At 56.6% G+C, this 21,151-nt stretch overlaps 5 protein-coding genes across 5 annotated transcripts; 2 read left to right on the forward strand and 3 right to left on the reverse strand.

The window, feature by feature from the left end:
• Window positions 1-35: 35 nt before the first annotated feature.
• On the reverse strand, window positions 36-1,397 carry PHYSODRAFT_347205 (hypothetical protein; the record flags this gene model as incomplete). The annotated part of the gene is made up of 1 exon (XM_009533598.1): window positions 36-1,397. A coding segment is annotated over exon 1 (1,044 nt), but the record flags the coding sequence as incomplete, so codon positions are not given.
• Window positions 1,398-8,191: 6,794 nt separating this feature from the next.
• On the forward strand, window positions 8,192-12,800 carry PHYSODRAFT_562678 (pleiotropic drug resistance protein ABC superfamily; the record flags this gene model as incomplete). Its single annotated transcript, XM_009533599.1, has 1 exon — window positions 8,192-12,800. Exon 1 carries the CDS (start codon window positions 8,508-8,510, stop codon window positions 12,798-12,800), a length of 4,293 nt encoding a protein of 1,430 aa, XP_009531894.1. The 5' UTR covers window positions 8,192-8,507.
• Window positions 12,801-13,325: 525 nt separating this feature from the next.
• Window positions 13,326-14,882, reverse strand: PHYSODRAFT_317101 (hypothetical protein; the record flags this gene model as incomplete). Its single annotated transcript, XM_009533600.1, has 1 exon — window positions 13,326-14,882. One exon carries the CDS (start codon window positions 14,880-14,882, stop codon window positions 13,326-13,328), a length of 1,557 nt encoding a protein of 518 aa, XP_009531895.1.
• Window positions 14,883-15,080: 198 nt separating this feature from the next.
• PHYSODRAFT_317102 (hypothetical protein) lies at window positions 15,081-16,459 on the reverse strand (the record flags this gene model as incomplete). The annotated part of the gene is made up of 2 exons (XM_009533601.1): window positions 15,081-15,466; window positions 15,538-16,459. The coding sequence occupies 2 exons, from the start codon at window positions 16,457-16,459 to the stop codon at window positions 15,081-15,083; spliced, it is 1,308 nt and encodes a 435-aa protein (XP_009531896.1).
• Window positions 16,460-16,978: 519 nt separating this feature from the next.
• On the forward strand, window positions 16,979-21,037 carry PHYSODRAFT_336084 (pleiotropic drug resistance protein ABC superfamily; the record flags this gene model as incomplete). The annotated part of the gene is made up of 1 exon (XM_009533602.1): window positions 16,979-21,037. The coding sequence occupies one exon, from the start codon at window positions 16,979-16,981 to the stop codon at window positions 21,035-21,037; it is 4,059 nt and encodes a 1,352-aa protein (XP_009531897.1).
• Window positions 21,038-21,151: the final 114 nt, after the last annotated feature.

Raw genomic sequence — 21,151 nt, forward strand, 5'->3', positions numbered from 1 at the left:
TGGCGTTGAAGTTGCGCGCCGCGCTCTTCATGGACTTGCAGATGTCGTAGGTGGCGGCGCTGTCGAGGCCCGTGCTGATCTCGTCCAGCAGCTGCAGACGCTTCATGCCGAACATCATCTCGCCCGTCGTGACGCGCTTGCGCTCGCCGCCGGACACGCCTCGGAGCATGGCGTTGCCCACGACCGTGTCCTTGCAGTTGTCCAGTCCGAGCTTCTTGACCGTCAGGTCCGGGGCGAATTTGTGGTGCGCGTTCAGCACCTCGACGGCGTGCGCGTGGTGCTCGGGCGAGCAGTTCTTGATGGCCTCCATGGCCCAGGGCTCCATCTCCGTGCCGGCGCAGCAGCGGTGCGCGAACTCGAACGTCTCCTGCACCGTCATGCGCGGGTAGTGGTCGTCGATCTGGTTGGCGTACGCCACGTAGCGTGGCAGCACGTCGAGGAGCTCGCTGCGGTCCTTGCCGTTGTAGCTGATGTCGCCGCCGAGCGAGATGTTGGTGTCCATGTGGAAGCGGTTGCCCAGCACCTTCATGAGCGAGGACTTGCCCGAGCCGGGCTGGCCCAGCACGAGCGTGATGCGGCCGGGGCGGAACACGCCGCTGACGCCGCGCAGGATCTGCTTCTGCACCGTCATGTTGTTGGAGCTGCAGCAGAGGTTGCTGAGCCCTTGCTGCACCTGGTTGACGAGCGTCGGCACTTCGAGCTCGCCGCCCTTGATCTGCGGCACCTCGGCCGACAGCTCGAGGTTGCGGAAGCGGACTTCGAGGCCCGGGATCGGGTGGCCCAGCGCGTTCTCGATGACGGCGGAGAGTGTGGAGTTCATGGTGAAAACGCCGTCGGCCATGAGCGCGTCGGCGCTGGTGAGGTCGTCCTTGGTGAGCTGCTGCGGCTCCGGGAACATGCTCTTGGTGCGCGGCAGGCGGTCGTAGTCGCCCATGGAGCTGCTGGAACTGAGGCGGCGCGAGCTGAAGCGGGGCAGGCGGTAGGTGGCGACGTGCGGCGCCATCTCGGGCACGACATCGCCGACGCTCTGGTTGTCGTCTGTGTCGCTGCTGGGCGGTTTGTTGTAGTGGTGCCCCTCCATAGCTGTCGAGGCTGTCGCTCGCTCGGCTGGAGGAGAATTTGGGAATGAGGAGGAAGGCCTGCCACGCCGGACGGACGTGGACTCGGTGGCACCTTTGCGTCAGACGCGGTGGCCCCACATGGCGGCGAGCGAGCCATTCCCCGGCTGGATAGGCTCATGTCTATTCGTCCCCCAAGCGCCCAGGTCATCATCAAGCGAAGACCTTGTGCTCGAACATAACCCATTTTGCGATTACGGCAGGCCAGGCGGACTGACTCAGCGCTTGTATGCCGGCCGAGTTCACCTGTGTATCGCACACAAGTGTAGCCGCACCATCGCAAGAGATTGAGCCGACCGGGGCTGCCGGGGCCACATTTCCTGCTGCAGTTTTGTCATGGTACTTCATGCGTAGCTGAATTACAGACGACATACTTCAAGCTCGATCCTTCATGTGTAGCTGAAGAGTACGGTGTTTCAAGAAACACAAATTCGAAACTGCATTTTCGAAAAGACACTTTGTACCGTATTCATACAAAACCGAGTTCGTGTTTTTAGGCGGGCCCGATGCTACCGACTCCCGAAGTCGCCTTTGCCAGGCCAGGACCAATACTTTGGTGCCCACATAGAGCGCCGAGGCTGTCCAAGCAGCACATGTGGCCTCGTACCACACGGCCGCTGCCGCTGCTACCGTTGCGTTGCGAGCGTTGTACACACTGTCGTTTTGCTCGCGCGGCAGCCGGCCTGCTTATCTTGATTATGGCAAGCGTAGCGTGGACGAGGCGGGTCGGCAGGAGGGTGGTAAGCCAAAGTGTCCCGCTAACAAAAGTGCGGTAACCTGCCCACAGTCGATATGGATATGTTAGTGGTTACCCTGCAGTTGTGGCGAAGCCTGCGACTGCAGGACTGTATGTGCATGTACTTGGTTTCTCTGAGTGGTCCGTCATGTTAAAAACTGTCTGAGGGGGTCTCCACTTAGTGCCTGCCATCAACACAAGCGGTGGCATGAAGACCAGCTCCTCGACTACCGAAGCAGCGATAGCTCGTCCGAAGTGATGAAAATCCAGCGATATATGTAAATCACCGACCACCGAGCTACGGCTCGACTCAATAAGGCTAAGCGCATGCATTCGCTCTGCTCCCCGGCGATGATGGCCGGTGGTGTATATCGCAGAGCGCGCAGTAATCGTCAAAAACCACATGGAATTCCTTGAATCGTCTTAAAAAGCGCTAAGTGCAGGCACCGCATGGCCGATTGTGCCGGTGGCTCACGGATTTTACACGTGAGAGTAAACCTTTGGCTGGTAGCGCGCAACGCAAATGCATCGCAACGCTTTGCGCTAGGAGAATCTATCTGTGGTTTGAAGGGCCGAGGTGTTGCCGAGATGCAGGTTGCCTTCCGTATGAGAAGCTGGAGCGTTCGGAGAGCTCGCGCAGAGGTTGGCGTCATGGCTTGACTGAAAACTGTCACCGTTCGCTACACGGTATCCAATCAGCCCGGGTGGATTCAGCAGAGCAAGCCAGCCCGTTTAACCGCTTACTCCATCTAATGCACACCGGGAACTCGACTGCAAAAGCGCAGTTTCCAGGCAAGATACGGTGGCGAGGGGTGTAAGCTCGGCGAAGCTGGTCGGGAGCTGCATACCGACTCGGTATTACCTAGAGTGCACCTCGCAGAGTTTGAGGTGTAGTTCCTTGCCGGTCCGGTACGGCGCGCCGGTGAAGATCCCGTACGTCTTTTTTGTTTTGTTCTGAATCATATCCTTCCCGTGTGTCTGCTTCACTGAATGGGGCACGTTCTGGCATGACTGGCTGATGTGGCTGTTGCGACCACGTTGGGCACCGCGACGGAGGCTTGAACCCGCCCTCTGGCAGTGTCCCGACTGGCTGCATGTAGGTGCATTGGATCTCACGCCAACGTACAGGGCTGCCATTCTCAGGCCGCTGATCGGGTGGGGTTCTACAAATGTAGATGTCTAGGCAACGATAGCGAGCAGTTAACATAAGTAGAGGTTCTCTTCACCACCTCGTTGACCGAATGCCTGTTTTGACATGAAGCACAGCGGCATCTGGATGAACGCGGCAATATGTTCATGGTTCGCCTGTACGTGCTGCTGTTGTTGTCACTACTGCTCAACATTTTAACCACTCGAAGCGGTAGAGCGGTGCACGGGTCAAAGCTAGTTGTTGCACGTATGCTGATGTCAAAATAGAAGTCTCTGAAGCATCATAAATGATTTCGCCAATGTCGATAATAGGTTCTAATATTTGACATCAAAGTATTGAATGTGATATTCTTTGGGTCTGTTCCGCAGCACCCCAGTTATTGCTTTTAAGAGAACCCGGAATACAAAGAAGGACAGGAGGAGGTGGAGGAGGAGGAGGAGGAACAAGAAGAAGAAGAAAAAACAAAGTCGTGCCTGCGGCCCGAAGAAGCTCTGAAATTTAAGATTACCTTAATATGTTCGGTCTCATTGTAGCGCATGCATATTCAGGTCTCTATAGTTAGCAGCTAACGTAAATAGAGGATCTCTTCACCCTGGTCTCATTGTACTGCTAAATATTTTCAATGCCATTCAGCTGAATGCGTACAAATTCGCCACAAGTCGTGTAGGACGGAGCTCTCTGCTGTTAGGAAGTTCGTGTACTTTGCAGCGCTCAGCAGCAAGTCTATTTATCACACGCGACTTGAGGAATTATCCGCGAATTTGTTCTTCCACGCTTTCAGCTTGGCGATCTGAATGACATTGAAGACCTCCTTGTGCTATGAACTGTCTCCGAAGACTTTGGCATTGATCGAGACCGCTACGATCGAGTCGACAATGACGCCTAGCCCGGCAAAGGCAGCAACACCGACGAGGTCGTACGGAATGAAGATGACAACCACGATCTGGATGGGGATGGTTCATTCGACGTTGACCTCGAACGGCGTCGGTTTATTCGTGCCTAACAGAGTGCCTCAAGTGCCTAAAAGTGCCTAAAAGATTAGTCATTAAATACTAAGAATTAGAATAATGTTGAATCTGTAGGACACTCTCGCGTTGGCTCTCGCCTGCGGACTTCGAGACGGGGGCCCGCCCCTCTCTCGCTTCGCTCGGGTGCGCCGTTACGCCGCGTTGATGACATCCGACGAAAAGAGGTTGCGGCGTTGGAGTCCCCTTTGCTCTGGATGCAGCGACGCAAGCCTTCCTAATGAGCTGTCTCTTCAGCGACACCATCAGTCCGACAGCGATCAATTCGATGTTGAAGTGCATGTGGGGTAGCATGATGGCGTTCGCAAGTCGAGATGCGAAGAACACGCCAGGCGACAGTCTGAAGTCGTGAGTGACGACGTGGTTCAGAACAGCAGGGGTGAACACGTTGCGCGCGGGTGAAGAGCGTAGAAAGAAGGAGCCCGTGGCGGCCGTTGCCTTGATGATGGCGTTATCGTGGCACTCGTAGTGCCTCACGAAGTCGTCGAATGCCGGGTCACAGACTTCTGATGAGTTGGGCTCGCGATAGACTTAATACAAGCTGAGAAGGACTTTTGTGGTCAGTGCTTGGTTTAGTGGTCGAACGCGAAATGGAAAGCGAGAGAACAATCATAATAGCTGTGAAGTCGTACTCTGTCCATCAAAAGACGCAACATGATCGATGTATTTTCTATCGTTACATTCTGGTCGGTTAATGCAAAATTTCGACTCAGGTCGCTCAAATGAAGCTATTTGGGGTGTTCCACACAACCTGCCGCCACAGGTAACATTCACCTAAAATATCATCTTAGGAGGGGTATTCGTCTTTTCCGCTCCACTGTACTGCAGTTTGACTGTCAATTTGTATCAAACCCTGCATATACTGCTAGATGTCGATGAATCAAGCTGGTCAGGTATGAGCTACGGGATTAATCAGACCAGGGATTCCAATCGCCTAAACTCTGAAATAAATTTCAGAGAACAAGAAGAACTTGACAAAAGCAGAGAGTATCTACCAGAAACTGGATGGTGTAGTTGACTTTCACAGAATCGCGCTCAATATATTTTGGAGTGTTCACCCGTTGAGATTCATTTAAAGGTGTGGTGCTGATGAACGACAGCTCGTTAGTTTGTTGTGAAGTAACCCAACTTCCTACTCCGGTAGTCATACCGAATACTTATATTTGAATTGTCGTGTCAGTAAGTTATATTGCAGAAGGTTATTGCAATTATTGGTACCTACGGTTATTAGCGAGCCCTGCTCATGGATTTATTGCAGGATCGAGACTCCTAAGCCAAGGAAAGGGCCAAGTGACCTATTAACGCGCTGACTTGACGGTTGCAGGTCCTTGGTAGGAGGTGTAGCTCGACGATTTCGCTTTACTCACGCAATGACAACAAGTTGTTAAGATAGTGTGCTTTATGCTGTTAAATGCACTGCTTAGTGGTTGACCCGGCACTTTGAAGTACAGGGAAGACTGACTACATCGAGTAAACTCACAGGCAAAGTAAGCAAGGCGACTACCGGTACTGCAGCGACAATGACGAGGAAACCTAGCCATTCAGTAAGTACAATGAGGAGGAGAACATCAAGCTAAGTGCCCGGACAAACGAGGGTGGAAGCCAAGGACAGCATACAACTCGCTGTGGATAAGGTGTGCACTGACGCTAAGTATGATAACTTAGTCCGACAACGATCCATAGGCACGATGTAACGGGCTAACTGCAGCCCGTTACGTGGTTACACAAGCAGAGGAAGTAGTAGGCAAATTGAACTCTGCTTGATTGATTGACACGGCGTAACCGCCGTGTCCACTTAAACCTATGCTGAGTGTTGATTGGCCATCGTCTGAGCACGAAGGCGACTGTGTGACGAGAGCCCGTCACACACGAAGCCTTTTAGCACAGGGCTGGAGGTATCGTAAAAGCAACCAGCTGAACCTCGAATTGCATACACCCTACTCAATAATACACGTGTTTTACTTAATTTCAGTGCGCCTAGGCGGGTAGCGGATGACCGGTTACCGGATACTGAACGCTTCTCAATTGGCGGATTGCTCAATTCGACGGACTCAAACAGCGGAACTGAGGATGCATCCCTCGTATTAATGGTGACACTGGTGATACTTAGAGTGGAGCCGTGACCAACGACTTCAGCATGCGGTACTTAATTTGGTAGGCTCTCAAAATGCACGAGACCTCAATCAACTTCCCGCTACTTTTGCCTAGACGCACCTTCAATACTTAGGTGTCAAATATTAGAACCTATTATCGACATAGGCGAAATCATTTATGACGCTTCAGAGACTTCTTTTTTGACATCAGCATACGTGCAACAACTAGCTTTGACCCGTGCACCGCTCTACCGCTTCGAGTGGTTAAAATGTTGAGCAGTAGTGACAACAACAGCAGCACGTACAGGCGAACCATGAACATATTGCCGCGTTCATCCAGATGCCGCTGTGCTTCATGTCAAAACAGGCATTCGGTCAACGAGGTGGTGAAGAGAACCTCTACTTATGTTAACTGCTCGCTATCGTTGCCTAGACATCTACATTTGTAGAACCCCACCCGATCAGCGGCCTGAGAATGGCAGCCCTGTACGTTGGCGTGAGATCCAATGCACCTACATGCAGCCAGTCGGGACACTGCCAGAGGGCGGGTTCAAGCCTCCGTCGCGGTGCCCAACGTGGTCGCAACAGCCACATCAGCCAGTCATGCCAGAACGTGCCCCATTCAGTGAAGCAGACACACGGGAAGGATATGATTCAGAACAAAACAAAAAAGACGTACGGGATCTTCACCGGCGCGCCGTACCGGACCGGCAAGGAACTACACCTCAAACTCTGCGAGGTGCACTCTAGGTAATACCGAGTCGGTATGCAGCTCCCGACCAGCTTCGCCGAGCTTACACCCCTCGCCACCGTATCTTGCCTGGAAACTGCGCTTTTGCAGTCGAGTTCCCGGTGTGCATTAGATGGAGTAAGCGGTTAAACGGGCTGGCTTGCTCTGCTGAATCCACCCGGGCTGATTGGATACCGTGTAGCGAACGGTGACAGTTTTCAGTCAAGCCATGACGCCAACCTCTGCGCGAGCTCTCCGAACGCTCCAGCTTCTCATACGGAAGGCAACCTGCATCTCGGCAACACCTCGGCCCTTCAAACCACAGATAGATTCTCCTAGCGCAAAGCGTTGCGATGCATTTGCGTTGCGCGCTACCAGCCAAAGGTTTACTCTCACGTGTAAAATCCGTGAGCCACCGGCACAATCGGCCATGCGGTGCCTGCACTTAGCGCTTTTTAAGACGATTCAAGGAATTCCATGTGGTTTTTGACGATTACTGCGCGCTCTGCGATATACACCACCGGCCATCATCGCCGGGGAGCAGAGCGAATGCATGCGCTTAGCCTTATTGAGTCGAGCCGTAGCTCGGTGGTCGGTGATTTACATATATCGCTGGATTTTCATCACTTCGGACGAGCTATCGCTGCTTCGGTAGTCGAGGAGCTGGTCTTCATGCCACCGCTTGTGTTGATGGCAGGCACTAAGTGGAGACCCCCTCAGACAGTTTTTAACATGACGGACCACTCAGAGAAACCAAGTACATGCACATACAGTCCTGCAGTCGCAGGCTTCGCCACAACTGCAGGGTAACCACTAACATATCCATATCGACTGTGGGCAGGTTACCGCACTTTTGTTAGCGGGACACTTTGGCTTACCACCCTCCTGCCGACCCGCCTCGTCCACGCTACGCTTGCCATAATCAAGATAAGCAGGCCGGCTGCCGCGCGAGCAAAACGACAGTGTGTACAACGCTCGCAACGCAACGGTAGCAGCGGCAGCGGCCGTGTGGTACGAGGCCACATGTGCTGCTTGGACAGCCTCGGCGCTCTATGTGGGCACCAAAGTATTGGTCCTGGCCTGGCAAAGGCGACTTCGGGAGTCGGTAGCATCGGGCCCGCCTAAAAACACGAACTCGGTTTTGTATGAATACGGTACAAAGTGTCTTTTCGAAAATGCAGTTTCGAATTTGTGTTTCTTGAAACACCGTACTCTTCAGCTACACATGAAGGATCGAGCTTGAAGTATGTCGTCTGTAATTCAGCTACGCATGAAGTACCATGACAAAACTGCAGCAGGAAATGTGGCCCCGGCAGCCCCGGTCGGCTCAATCTCTTGCGATGGTGCGGCTACACTTGTGTGCGATACACAGGTGAACTCGGCCGGCATACAAGCGCTGAGTCAGTCCGCCTGGCCTGCCGTAATCGCAAAATGGGTTATGTTCGAGCACAAGGTCTTCGCTTGATGATGACCTGGGCGCTTGGGGGACGAATAGACATGAGCCTATCCAGCCGGGGAATGGCTCGCTCGCCGCCATGTGGGGCCACCGCGTCTGACGCAAAGGTGCCACCGAGTCCACGTCCGTCCGGCGTGGCAGGCCTTCCTCCTCATTCCCAAATTCTCCTCCAGCCGAGCGAGCGACAGCCTCGACAGCTATGGAGGGGCACCACTACAACAAACCGCCCAGCAGCGACACAGACGACAACCAGAGCGTCGGCGATGTCGTGCCCGAGATGGCGCCGCACGTCGCCACCTACCGCCTGCCCCGCTTCAGCTCGCGCCGCCTCAGTTCCAGCAGCTCCATGGGCGACTACGACCGCCTGCCGCGCACCAAGAGCATGTTCCCGGAGCCGCAGCAGCTCACCAAGGACGACCTCACCAGCGCCGACGCGCTCATGGCCGACGGCGTTTTCACCATGAACTCCACACTCTCCGCCGTCATCGAGAACGCGCTGGGCCACCCGATCCCGGGCCTCGAAGTCCGCTTCCGCAACCTCGAGCTGTCGGCCGAGGTGCCGCAGATCAAGGGCGGCGAGCTCGAAGTGCCGACGCTCGTCAACCAGGTGCAGCAAGGGCTCAGCAACCTCTGCTGCAGCTCCAACAACATGACGGTGCAGAAGCAGATCCTGCGCGGCGTCAGCGGCGTGTTCCGCCCCGGCCGCATCACGCTCGTGCTGGGCCAGCCCGGCTCGGGCAAGTCCTCGCTCATGAAGGTGCTGGGCAACCGCTTCCACATGGACACCAACATCTCGCTCGGCGGCGACATCAGCTACAACGGCAAGGACCGCAGCGAGCTCCTCGACGTGCTGCCACGCTACGTGGCGTACGCCAACCAGATCGACGACCACTACCCGCGCATGACGGTGCAGGAGACGTTCGAGTTCGCGCACCGCTGCTGCGCCGGCACGGAGATGGAGCCCTGGGCCATGGAGGCCATCAAGAACTGCTCGCCCGAGCACCACGCGCACGCCGTCGAGGTGCTGAACGCGCACCACAAATTCGCCCCGGACCTGACGGTCAAGAAGCTCGGACTGGACAACTGCAAGGACACGGTCGTGGGCAACGCCATGCTCCGAGGCGTGTCCGGCGGCGAGCGCAAGCGCGTCACGACGGGCGAGATGATGTTCGGCATGAAGCGTCTGCAGCTGCTGGACGAGATCAGCACGGGCCTCGACAGCGCCGCCACCTACGACATCTGCAAGTCCATGAAGAGCGCGGCGCGCAACTTCAACGCCACCGTCGTGATCTCGCTGCTGCAGCCGTCGCCCGAAGTCTTCGAGCTGTTCGACGACGTGCTGCTCATGAACGAGGGCAGCGTCATGTTCCACGGCAAGCGCGAGGACGCCGTGCCCTACTTCGAGCAAATGGGCTTCCACTGCCCGCCCCGCAAGGACGTGGCCGACTTCCTGCTGGACCTCGGCACCAACAAGCAGGACGCGTACATCGTCGGAGGATCCAACAGCGTGCCGTACCAGTCGGACGAGTTCGCGGCGCGCTTCAAGGACTCGAGCATCTTCCACTCCACGCTCAAGTTGCTCGACGCGCCCGTGCAGGAGTCGATGGTGTTCGCGGACCTCAAGCCGTTCCGCCAGACGTTCGCCGAGGACCTGTCGACGCTGTTCGCTCGCGAGGTGACGCTCACGCTGCGTGACACGACGTACCTCATGGGCCGCGCCGTCATGATCATCGTCATGGGTCTGCTGTACGGCTCGACGTTCTGGCAGATGGACGACTCCAACAGCCAGCTCATCCTGGGTCTGCTGTTCTCGTGCGCCATGTTCCTGTCCATGAGCCAAGCCTCGCAGGTGTCGACGTACATCGAGGCCCGGTCGGTGTTCTACAAGCAGCGCGGCGCCAACTTCTTCCGCTCGAGCGCGTACGTGCTGGCCACGTCCATCTCGCAGATCCCGCTGGGTGTGCTGGAGACGATCATCTTCGGCGCCATCACGTACTGGTTCGGCGGCTACGTGGACGACGTGGGCCGGTTCATCCAGTTCCTGGCCACGCTGTTCCTGTGCCAGATGTGGTTCACGAGCTTCTTCTTCTTCCTCTCGGCCGCGTCGCCCAACCTGACCATCGCGCAGCCGCTCATGATGGTGGCCGTGCTCTTCTTCATGCTGTTCGGTGGCTTCCTCATCTCCAAGGGCGACATTCCGGACTATTTGATATGGATCTATTGGCTGGATCCGCTCGCGTGGTGCACCCGGTCGCTGAGCATCAACCAGTACCTGGCCTCCAAGTTCGACGTCTGCGTCTACCAGGGCATCGACTACTGCTCGCAGTACAACCTGACCATGGGCAAGTACAGCCTCGGCGTCTTCGACCTGCAGACCGACTCCGTGTGGATCTGGTACGGCTGGATCTACTTCATCGCGGGCTACTTCGTCTTCATCTTCGCCTCGTACTTCATGCTCGAGTACAAGCGCTACGAGAGCCCCGAGAACGTGGCCATCGTCCAGCAGGACGAGCAGGCCGCCCGTGACCAAATGGTCTACAACCAGATGCCGACGACCCCGAAGGAGCAGCACAACGCAATTGAGGTCAACGATGCCATCGGCGGCGTCCCCACCATCAGCATCCCGATTGAGCCCACGGGCCGTGGTGTCGCCGTGCCCGTGACGCTGGCCTTCCACGACCTATGGTACTCGGTACCGCTGCCCGGCGGCGCCAACGACGAACAGATCGACCTGCTCAAGGGCGTGTCCGGATTCGCTCTACCCGGAACGATGACCGCGCTCATGGGCTCCTCCGGCGCTGGCAAGACCACGCTCATGGACGTCATCGCCGGACGCAAGACCGGCGGCAAGATCCAAGGGAAGATCCTGCTTAACGGCCACCCGGCCAACGACCTGGCCACCCGCCGATGCACGGGCTACTGCGAGCAGATGGACATCCACTCGGACTCGGCCACGGTGCGCGAGGCGCTCATCTTCTCGGCCATGCTGCGCCAGGACGCCAACATCTCGACGGCGCAGAAGATGGAGTCGGTCGAGGAGTGCATCGAGCTGCTGGAGCTCGGCCCCATCGCCGACAAGATCATCCGCGGCTCGTCCACGGAGCAGATGAAGCGCGTGACCATCGGCGTGGAGCTGGCGGCGCAGCCCAGCATCATCTTCATGGACGAACCGACGAGTGGCCTGGACGCGCGCTCGGCCAAGCTCATCATGAACGGCGTGCGCAAGATCGCCGACTCGGGCCGCACCATCGTGTGCACGATCCACCAGCCGAGCACGGAGGTGTTCAACCTGTTCGATTCGCTGTTGCTGCTGCGTCGCGGCGGTCGCATGGTGTTCTTCGGCGAGCTGGGCGAGGACTCGAAGAACCTGATCAGCTACTTCGAGGCCTTCCCTGGCGTGAACCCGATCAAGCCCGGATACAACCCGGCCACGTGGATGCTCGAGTGTATTGGTGCTGGTGTTGGAGGTGGCAAGGCTGCTGCGAACGCGGACCCGTCGCAGCCGACGGACTTTGCCGACCGCTTCTTGGTGAGCGACCAGAAGGTGCTGATGGAGGAGGACTTGGACCAGGACGGCGTGCTGCGTCCTTCGCCGCACCTCCCCGAGCTCAAGTTTATCAACAAGCGCGCCTCGAGCGGCTACGTCCAGTTCGAGCTGCTGTGCCGCCGCTTCTTCCGCATGTACTGGCGCACGCCGACGTACAACCTCACGCGCTTGATGATCAGCGTGGTGCTGGCCTGCGTCTTCGCCATCATCTACCAGGGCACCGACTACAGCACGTACAGCGGAGCGAACGCCGGCATCGGTCTCATCTTCGTGAGCACCGTCTTCCTGGGCATCATCAGCTTCAACAGCGTCATGCCCGTGGCCGCCGACGAGCGCACCGCTTTCTATCGTGAGCGTGCTAGCCAGAGCTATAATGCGCTCTGGTACTTCGTTGCCGGCACGCTGGTGGAGATCCCGTACATCTTCTTCTCGAGCCTGCTGTTCAGCGTCATCTTCTTCCCGAGCGTCGGCTTCACGGGTTACATCACCTTCTTCTACTACTGGGTCGTGGTCTCCATGAACGCGCTGGTGTTCGTGTACCTGGGCCAGCTGCTGGTGTACGCGCTGCCGAGTGTGGCGGTGGCCACGACGCTGGGCGCGCTTCTGAGCTCCATCTTCATGCTGTTCGCCGGCTTCAACCCGCCCACCGGCAGCATCCCGACCGGGTACATGTGGGTCCACTGGATCTCGCCGCCGACGTACAGCATCGCCATCCTGGTGTCGCTCGTGCTGGGCGATTGCTCGGGCGACAAGGTGGGCTGCGACGTGCTGCAGGACGCGCCGCCCACGATCGGGGACATGACGCTCAAGGAGTACGTGGAGGAGACGTTCGACATGAAGCACGGCGACATTTGGCGAAACGCCATGATCTTGATCATCCTCATCGTGGTCTTCCGCGTGCTGGCGCTGATCTCCCTCCGCTACATCAGCCACCTCAAGCGTTAAGGTGAAGTAGGTCAGTCAGCGCAGGGGTTCAATGAAAATTAAGAAATACAGATAGTTACCTTTGTACCACACAAGATCCTCTGTTCGATTTGGATCTTGTTCACAGCAGCGGATACGATTAAAAAGGTTGCTCGAGGGGAGTTAGTCCCAGGTCAACATTTGTCCTCAAGACTCTTGGGGCGTTTCCCCGGTGTCTAGTAGCACCAGCAGAGCACAAAACGAAACTTGGACAAGCTCCACAGTGTAAAAGAATCGGCTTCGGCGTTCCATATGCTGGTGTTGCGATCTGAATCGCCTCGGACGAAAAAGAAAATATAATCTGCGGTTCAAGTCAATACATAATCATTTTACCATTTCAGCCACCGTGAATCGACCAGGGGGGAGGACAATATTCAGGACTAGCGTCCGTCTAAGCATTACTCCTCTTGCCATTGTCCACGCAGGGCGGCTTCAAATGCAGCGTAATTCCGTGCGGGTATTCGAAACATCGTCAGCGTCCAAGTCACCTGAGTCGCCTCGTTACTATCACCCAGCGATCTGGAGCACTAGCTGGTAGAGCAATACGAGTAATGCCATCATTCCAAATACGAGCACGCCATGCACATAGCCCACTCCACTAAATCTGCCGCTGTAAATGTTGCTGGTTGAGATTTCACGACTCGCTTGCAACTGCAACAGCGCCGGCGCAAAAAATGCCACGTAGATGCCCATCAGCCCACTGATTTGCAGCGTCACTGACAGGTCCGAAACAAACATCGAAATGAGCAGCGGCGGCAGGGCGGCACCAAATCGGCACAAGAGTTTCCAGGAAGACCTCCTGCCACCCCGCGTCCATCGCTTGGGCAACACAGCGGCCATGTTATCTCCAAGCGTAACCGAGATGAGCGGGAACACGCTCAACGTATCGAGAGCTGGGAAAACCACAACGATCATCGACAACAATTTTGCCCACAACGGCACGAGTGTCATAGACTCGTTGATTCCCCACGTAAACTCCGCCCAGTTCAAATTCACACTCGTCGCAAGCTTCGGTCCAAAGTAAAGCGAGCACACGGAGCCCAACGCGATGTAAAACACCATGGTCGTCAGCAGCGTGCTTCCGAAGATCGCCGGCGCCTTCTCCTGATTCTTCGCCCCCAGCGGCGCCAACAAACCCGGCACCGAGTGTTGGAACAACTGCGAGAACACGCTCGTACTGAACATGACACCGAATCCGGAGAGATCCACAAGCGAAAAGTCACTGACGTACGGCGCTGATTCGGGGGCGGACTCCAGGGTGGCGCCACTGTCGTACGGGTCTCCGTAGACCGCATAGGCAGCGCTGAAGATCATGATCAGTAGCGCAGCGAAGCGTACGACCGACATGGTCAGCTGGACGTAGATCTGCTCCGTGAGGTCGGAGCACGAGAGCGGCACCACGATGCAGGCGAACACGATGGCCGCGTGGACGCTGGAGAGCTCCCAGTCCCCGATGTGATCCACCTGCGTCAGGAACGTGTTGACGAACACTTGGCTGTAGCCGACCAGGCCTCCGTACATGAGGCCGAGCAGCGAGATCTGGTACATCTTGGAGCCTACGGAACCCAGGAACCGGTCGCAGAGCTGCGTGACCTCGGGGAAGTCGTCGTACTCGACCACAGCGCTGCGTCTGGAGGAGGACGGCAAGGGCGTGGAGTTGGCGGACGAGTACGAGTAGGAGAAGGACTTGAGCGCCGCCGTCTCGTCCAGCAGGAAGCTCATGACGAAGGCCTCTCTCGCGCGCGCCACCGTCTCGCAGACCCACATGACCGTCATGTACGACAGCAGCGTGACCAGCACGATCATGACGTTGCCCATGACGAGCCCCGCGCGGTAGAAGGCGTAGGGGATGCCCAGCGAGCCCACGCCCAGGATGTAGTTGACCGTGAAGGCGTAGGCCACGTACGGCGAGTACTGCGCGGCCGCCTGCTGCTGCTTGGCCAGCGGCAGCGACGCCTGGCGGTGCAGCAGCCGGTGTGCGTTGCGGGAGGAGCGCGTCTCGCCGTGGTCCTCCCAGTTGCCGGCCTCCTCGCCGCTGTTCTCGTACACGGAGCTCCAGTCCATGGCTCGTGGCGGAGGCGCATTAGCGGAAGTGCCGTGTCAAGCGAATTGCGGAACTGAACGGGGCGATTCGATTGGTGAAATAACTTATTTATTTCAGCCAACCAGGAGAGTCCTAAAATCAAAATCCTGCGATATGATTGGTGAAAGAATCGTTTGTTCTACCAATGGAGAGATTTTGGCACTGCAAGTTGAAGTGAGTCAGAGCAGTCCCGGCAGGATGAGCGAAGGCACGCGCTCGCAGTACTTCTTCCAGTCCTGGCGGTACTTGTGCGCGCAGCGGGCGTCGTCGCGGTAGGCGCGGTCGGTGAGCAGGACAGCAAGGAAGATGCAGTAGAAGTATGGCGCCGGGCTGGACGCCAGCGCCGGGAGCGTCCAGCACAGGGCGCCCAGCACCTCCGGCACGTAGTGGAAGTGGCGCGCCAACCCCCACCAGCCCGACGCGAGCAGCAAACTCTGCTTCTTCTCTCCCTTCTCCGTCTCATAGCGCGCCACGATGAACTGGGCCGGACGCCCCCACACGTTCGTCTTGCCCTTGGCCGCGCGGAAGCCCTGACGCTGGCGGTCAGCGTCGTAGTTGATCCCAACTAAGCGGCAGAACACAAGTGAGTTAGTTCGTGTCACGAAAGACCATTGCAGTGATGATGAGGCGACGTACCCATGAGGACGCCCGTGGTGAAGATGGCGAGCGCCAGCGGCGTTCCCAGACTGATGGGGTTCTGCACCAGGTACATGGCTGGCGACGTGTAGACGGAGGGCACCCACACCAGGCAGCCCCAGCAAAGGTAGTACCCGGCGCGGTCGTGCATGATGTCGATGCTGCACATGTAGCCGGCCTCCCACCAGAAAAACTTGGCCACGTATACGAGCTGCAGCGCCACACTCACGGCCATTGAGTCGCTCAGGTACCCGTACATCTCGCGCTGCTTGCAGGCATACGAGAGCACACCCACCGCCCAGAACATGAGTCCACAGCGGCAATTGGTGAAGAGCTTGACGTCCCAGCCCAGCACACGCGGGTACAACTCAGTGCCCCAGTAGAAGTCGAAGACGGGGTTGCCCGACGTGCCAGCGTCGCTCGACGACTGCCACAGGAATGCGCCCTTGGCGTACAGGAAGAGGCAGAAGATGAAGCTGAAGACGTTGAGTGCCGATATGATCTCGGGCATGAAGTCGTACACGATCCCGCCCGGATAGAGCTCGAACACGAAGGCGCCGGCCAGGAACAGCGCCAGACTCAGCGTGAAGCACTGGAAGCCGTTGCTCTTGTACTCGGGCACATTGCCGCCAGGGGTCACGGGCCCGTACGACGTCTTGCCGGGCACCGCGCGCATGAGCACAAGCTGCGTGGCCATGAAGCTACCGATGAGCTTCCAGGCCGTTGGGTCCCACGGCGTTGGCCAGATCTCGTACAGCGACTTGCCAGCAGCGAGGAAGGAGCCGACAGAGCCGCCGTGCTCCACGAAGACGTGCGTGATGAGTGTGGCGGCCGGGGGCGTCACCGTCATGAGGAGCAGCGGGCCGAGCGTCTTGCGGCCCGGGAAAAGACCCAGCGACTCGCCCTGCTTGTTAGACCACATCTTCACTCTCAGTGGAGAGCAAGAACCTTGAAGTGTGTGGTGCAGGAAGAGCAGAACGCGAAGTGGTGCAGGCCGATGGTGACTGGATCCTGATTGGGCGTGTGATTACATCCAAATCGGCGAGCGCTGTTTACCAGGGATCGCCGAGGGCGGCGGGTCTCGTGCTCTTGTTTTTATGGTGCGTGTCAGCCAGACTCAGATGCAAGCTTAAGGCGGCGAAGGTCGAGATGCCAAGGTCCGTCTCACCTGCACTCAGTGTTCCCGTCGATAGCATTCTGTGCCGAAACCACCGGGCCATATATGAGCAGCTCAAGTGTAATTTGGGGGGGGGGAGCGCGTTACAACAGCCCCAAGCAATACCCTCCACAATGAAGCGAAACCAATGACCACACAGTCTCATGCGGGTGCTGTTGATCGATTTGGACTCGGCTCATTCTTCATACCGAACACCCCGAGGGAAACCAAGTTCTTGCCGCTACCGTAAGCTACCATCGGCAAAGTGAAATCGTACACTTAAACATGGCGCAGCCCGACTTCACAAGCGTCGATGGGCTGCTGGCCGGTGGCATGCTCGCCATGCATGAGAGCGTGGCTGCAGCAATCGAGAACACACTAGGAAGACCGATTCCAGAGGTAGAAATCTTCTTCCGCGACCTGCACATCTCAGCTCGTCTACCAGTAGCCAAGCCAGGGTCCGAAGGACCCCAAGTCCCAACAATCTGGACGCAGATACAACAAGGCGTGATGAAATGCTTCTCGAGCCAGGAAACGACAGAGAAGGAGATCCTACGCGGCGTCACGGGGGTTTTCAAGCCGACTCGCATCACGCTCGTTCTGGGGCAGCCCGGTTCAGGCAAGTCCTCACTGCTGAAGATTCTCAGTGGTCGATTCCCCATGAACAAGACTATCGGTGTCTCCGGCGAGATCACGTACAACGGCAAACCCCGAGCAGAGCTACTGTCCCGACTGCCACGATTCATTGCCTACACCAACCAGAAGGATGACCACTACCCGCAACTCACAGTCCAGGAGACGTTTGAGTTTGCTCACAGATGCTGCGGTGGCGCCAATCTGGAACCATGGGTGCTCAAAGCTCTGCAAAACTGCACCGGAGAACAACACGAAATCGCAGTCAAGGTCATGACAGCGCATCACAAGTTTGCTGCTGATCTGCGTGTGAAGTCGTTGGGGTTAGACCGATGCAAAGACACAATGGTGGGCAACGCCATGGTTCGCGGTGTGTCTGGCGGCGAGAGGAAGCGTGTCACCACGGGTGAGATGACATTCGGCCGGAAACGAGCAATGCTTCTGGATGAAATCAGCACGGGACTGGATGCAGCCACGACGTACGACATTGTGAACTCGCTCAAGAGCTTAACGCGGCACTTCAAGGCCAACATCGTGGTGTCTCTGTTGCAGCCACCACCAGAGGTCTTCAATCTCTTCGACGACATTCTGATCATGAACGAAGGCCGCATCATGTATCATGGTCCCCGTGAGGAAGTGCAGCCGTATTTCGAACAAATGGGTTTCCACTGCCCACCGCGCAAGGATGTGGCCGACTTTTTGCTGGATCTGGGAACGGATAAGCAGCATGCCTACATCAGCGACACAAACACCGCGGCAACCGTCCCCTTTGAGGCGGTTGACTTTGCAGAGCGCTTCCGTCAGTCGGATATTTTCCAAGACACGTTGACGTACATGAGGACGCGCTCCAACCACAAATCGGACCTCTTTGATCCGCTCGAGGACCCGTGTGTGTTCCGACAATCGTTTCTTGAAGATCTAGGGACAGTTCTACGCCGTCAATGGAGAATCAAACTCCGTGACAGAACCTTCATCATCGGCAGAGGCTTCATGGTGCTGATCATGGGGCTACTTTACGGCTCCGTGTTTTGGCAGATGAATGATGCCAACAGCCAGCTTATCCTCGGACTTCTCTTTTCGTGCACAATGTTCCTCTCCATGGGCCAAGCTGCGCAGTTGCCGACATTTATGGAGGCCCGAAGCGTATTTTACAAACAGCGCGGAGCCAACTTCTTCCGATCGCTGGCCTACGTGATGGCTTCATCGCTCACGCAGATCCCCTTCGCCATCTTCGAGACCGTGCTGTTTGGCTCACTCGTGTACTGGATGGGAGGTTACGTTGCCCTCGGAGACCGCTTCATCTCCTTCCTGGTCACGCTTTTCTTGTGCCAAATGTGGTTCACGGCCTTCTTTTTCTTCCTCTCGGCCGCTGCTCCGAGCATCACGATCGCCCAGCCAGTGATGATGGTCTCCATTTTATTTTTCGTATTGTTTGGCGGATTTCTCCTGAGGAAGCCCGACATCCCCGACTATTTTATCTGGTTCTACTGGGTCGATGCCGTCGCGTGGAGCATCCGCTCATTGAGCGTGAACCAGTACTTGGCCCCCAAATTCGACGTGTGTGTCTACGGTGGCATTGATTATTGCAGTCACTTCGGGACCACATTCGGCAAGTACAGCCTCAAGCTCTCCGGACTGCCGACGGAAGGAATGTGGATTTACTTGGGCTGGCTGTACTTTGTCGTCGGGTATCTTGCGCTTGTGTTCGGAGCCCACCTCGTACTTGAATACAAACGTTACGAGAGCCCGGAGAGCACAACTGTAGTGCAAGCTGATCTCGACGCCAAGGAAGGACCAGCGGACGCCAAGATAAACACGAGCAAGGTCGCCCCTGCCCCCGAAGAGCACGTCACTGTTCCTATAATGACTCCAAGGACAAGAGCTCCGCCCGTCACGCTGGCGTTTCATGAGCTTTGGTACTCCGTGCCAATGCCCGGCGGGAAGAAAGGGGAAGACATCGACCTACTCCAAGGGGTGTCTGGATATGCCAAACCAGGAACCATGACGGCTCTCATGGGATCGTCCGGTGCAGGCAAGACGACGTTGATGGACGTTATCGCTGGTAGGAAGACCGGAGGCAAAATTCGGGGCAAGATCGTGCTCAACGGGTATCCTGCGAACGATCTCGCCATTCGTCGATGCACGGGGTATTGCGAGCAAATGGACATCCACTCGGAATCGGCAACGATTCGGGAGGCTCTCGTGTTCTCAGCCATGTTGCGTCAGAACGCGAGCATTCCGTTGAAGGAAAAAATGGAGTCGGTGGACGAGTGTATCAATTTGCTGGAGCTGGGGCCCATCGCTGACAAGATCATCCGCGGGTCATCCACGGAGCAAATGAAGCGTCTTACTATCGGCGTGGAACTCGTTGCGCAGCCTAGTATCATCTTCATGGACGAACCCACCAGTGGTCTGGACGCACGTTCGGCCAAGCTCATCATGAATGGTGTGCGCAAGATCGCCAACTCTGGAAGAACCATTGTGTGTACCATTCACCAGCCCAGTTCTGAAGTGTTTAGCTTCTTCGACTCGCTTCTGCTGCTTCGCCGAGGAGGTCGCATGGTATTCTTTGGGGAACTCGGTAAGGAATCCAGCAACCTCATCAACTACTTCGAGGCAGCTCCGGGTGTGAAGCCGATCGAGCCTGGATACAACCCGGCGACGTGGATGTTGGAGTGCATTGGGGCTGGTGTTGGCGGTGGGTCTGGCAACGGCATGGATTTTGCCGAGTATTTCTCAACTAGTGATCTCAAGACGCTGATGGACAAGGATCTGGATAAAGATGGCGTCCTTCGTCCGTCTTCGGATCTACCCGAGCTGAAATTCAGCAAGCAGTTTGCTTCTACCCCCATGATGCAGTTCGACATGCTGTGTCGCCGATTCTTCCACATGTACTGGCGAACGCCGACGTACAACCTGACGCGCCTGATGATCAGCGTCATGTTGGGGGCCATTCTCGGCTTCATCTACCAAGCAACTGACTACGCCACGTTTACCGGGGCCAATGCTGGTGCGGGGCTTGTGTTCATCAGCACCGTGTTCTTGGGCATCATCGGCTTCAACAGCGTGATGCCTGTAGTTGCCGATGAACGCACCGCATTCTATCGTGAACGCGCAAGCGAGAGTTATCATGCGCTCTGGTACTTCATCGCCGGCACGCTGGTTGAGATCCCGTACGTTATGCTATCTGCGCTCTGCTTCTCGATCATCTTTTACCCGAGCGTGGGCTTTACCGGGTTCTCGACATTTATCCACTACTGGCTGGTGGTATCACTCAACGCGCTGCTCTTCGTATACTTGGGCCAATTGCTGGTGTATGCACTGCCCAGCGTAGCTGTCGCGACAATTGCTGGTGCGCTGCTGAGCTCCATCTTCATGCTGTTCTGCGGCTTCAACCCACCGGCGAATAACATTCCGATCGGCTACAAGTGGATCTACTACATTTCGCCGCCGACGTACAGCATCGCAACCCTTGTTGCTATGGTTTTCGCCGACTGCCCCGACAGCACCAGCAGCAATCTCGGTTGCCAAGTTCTGAAGAACGCGCCACCCACCGTCGGCAACATCACGCTGAAGCAGTACGTGGAGACGGCATTCAACATGAAGCACGAGCACATCTCCAGGAACGTGCTGATTCTCGTCATTCTCATCGCAGTATTCCGGTTGCTTGCGCTACTGTCGCTGCGGTACATCAGCCATCTCAAACGCTAGGAACCAAATAAAGTTGATACATTGATAACATTCGTATAGAACATGTTTCTCCATCTACCAACAAGGTAACTATGCCCACGCAGTTTATTTACTACATAGATGACAGCTCCGTTC

Source organism: Phytophthora sojae (genome assembly GCF_000149755.1).
Source record: "Phytophthora sojae unplaced genomic scaffold PHYSOscaffold_7, whole genome shotgun sequence".
NCBI classification, from domain to species: Eukaryota; Oomycota; class Peronosporomycetes; order Peronosporales; family Peronosporaceae; genus Phytophthora; species Phytophthora sojae.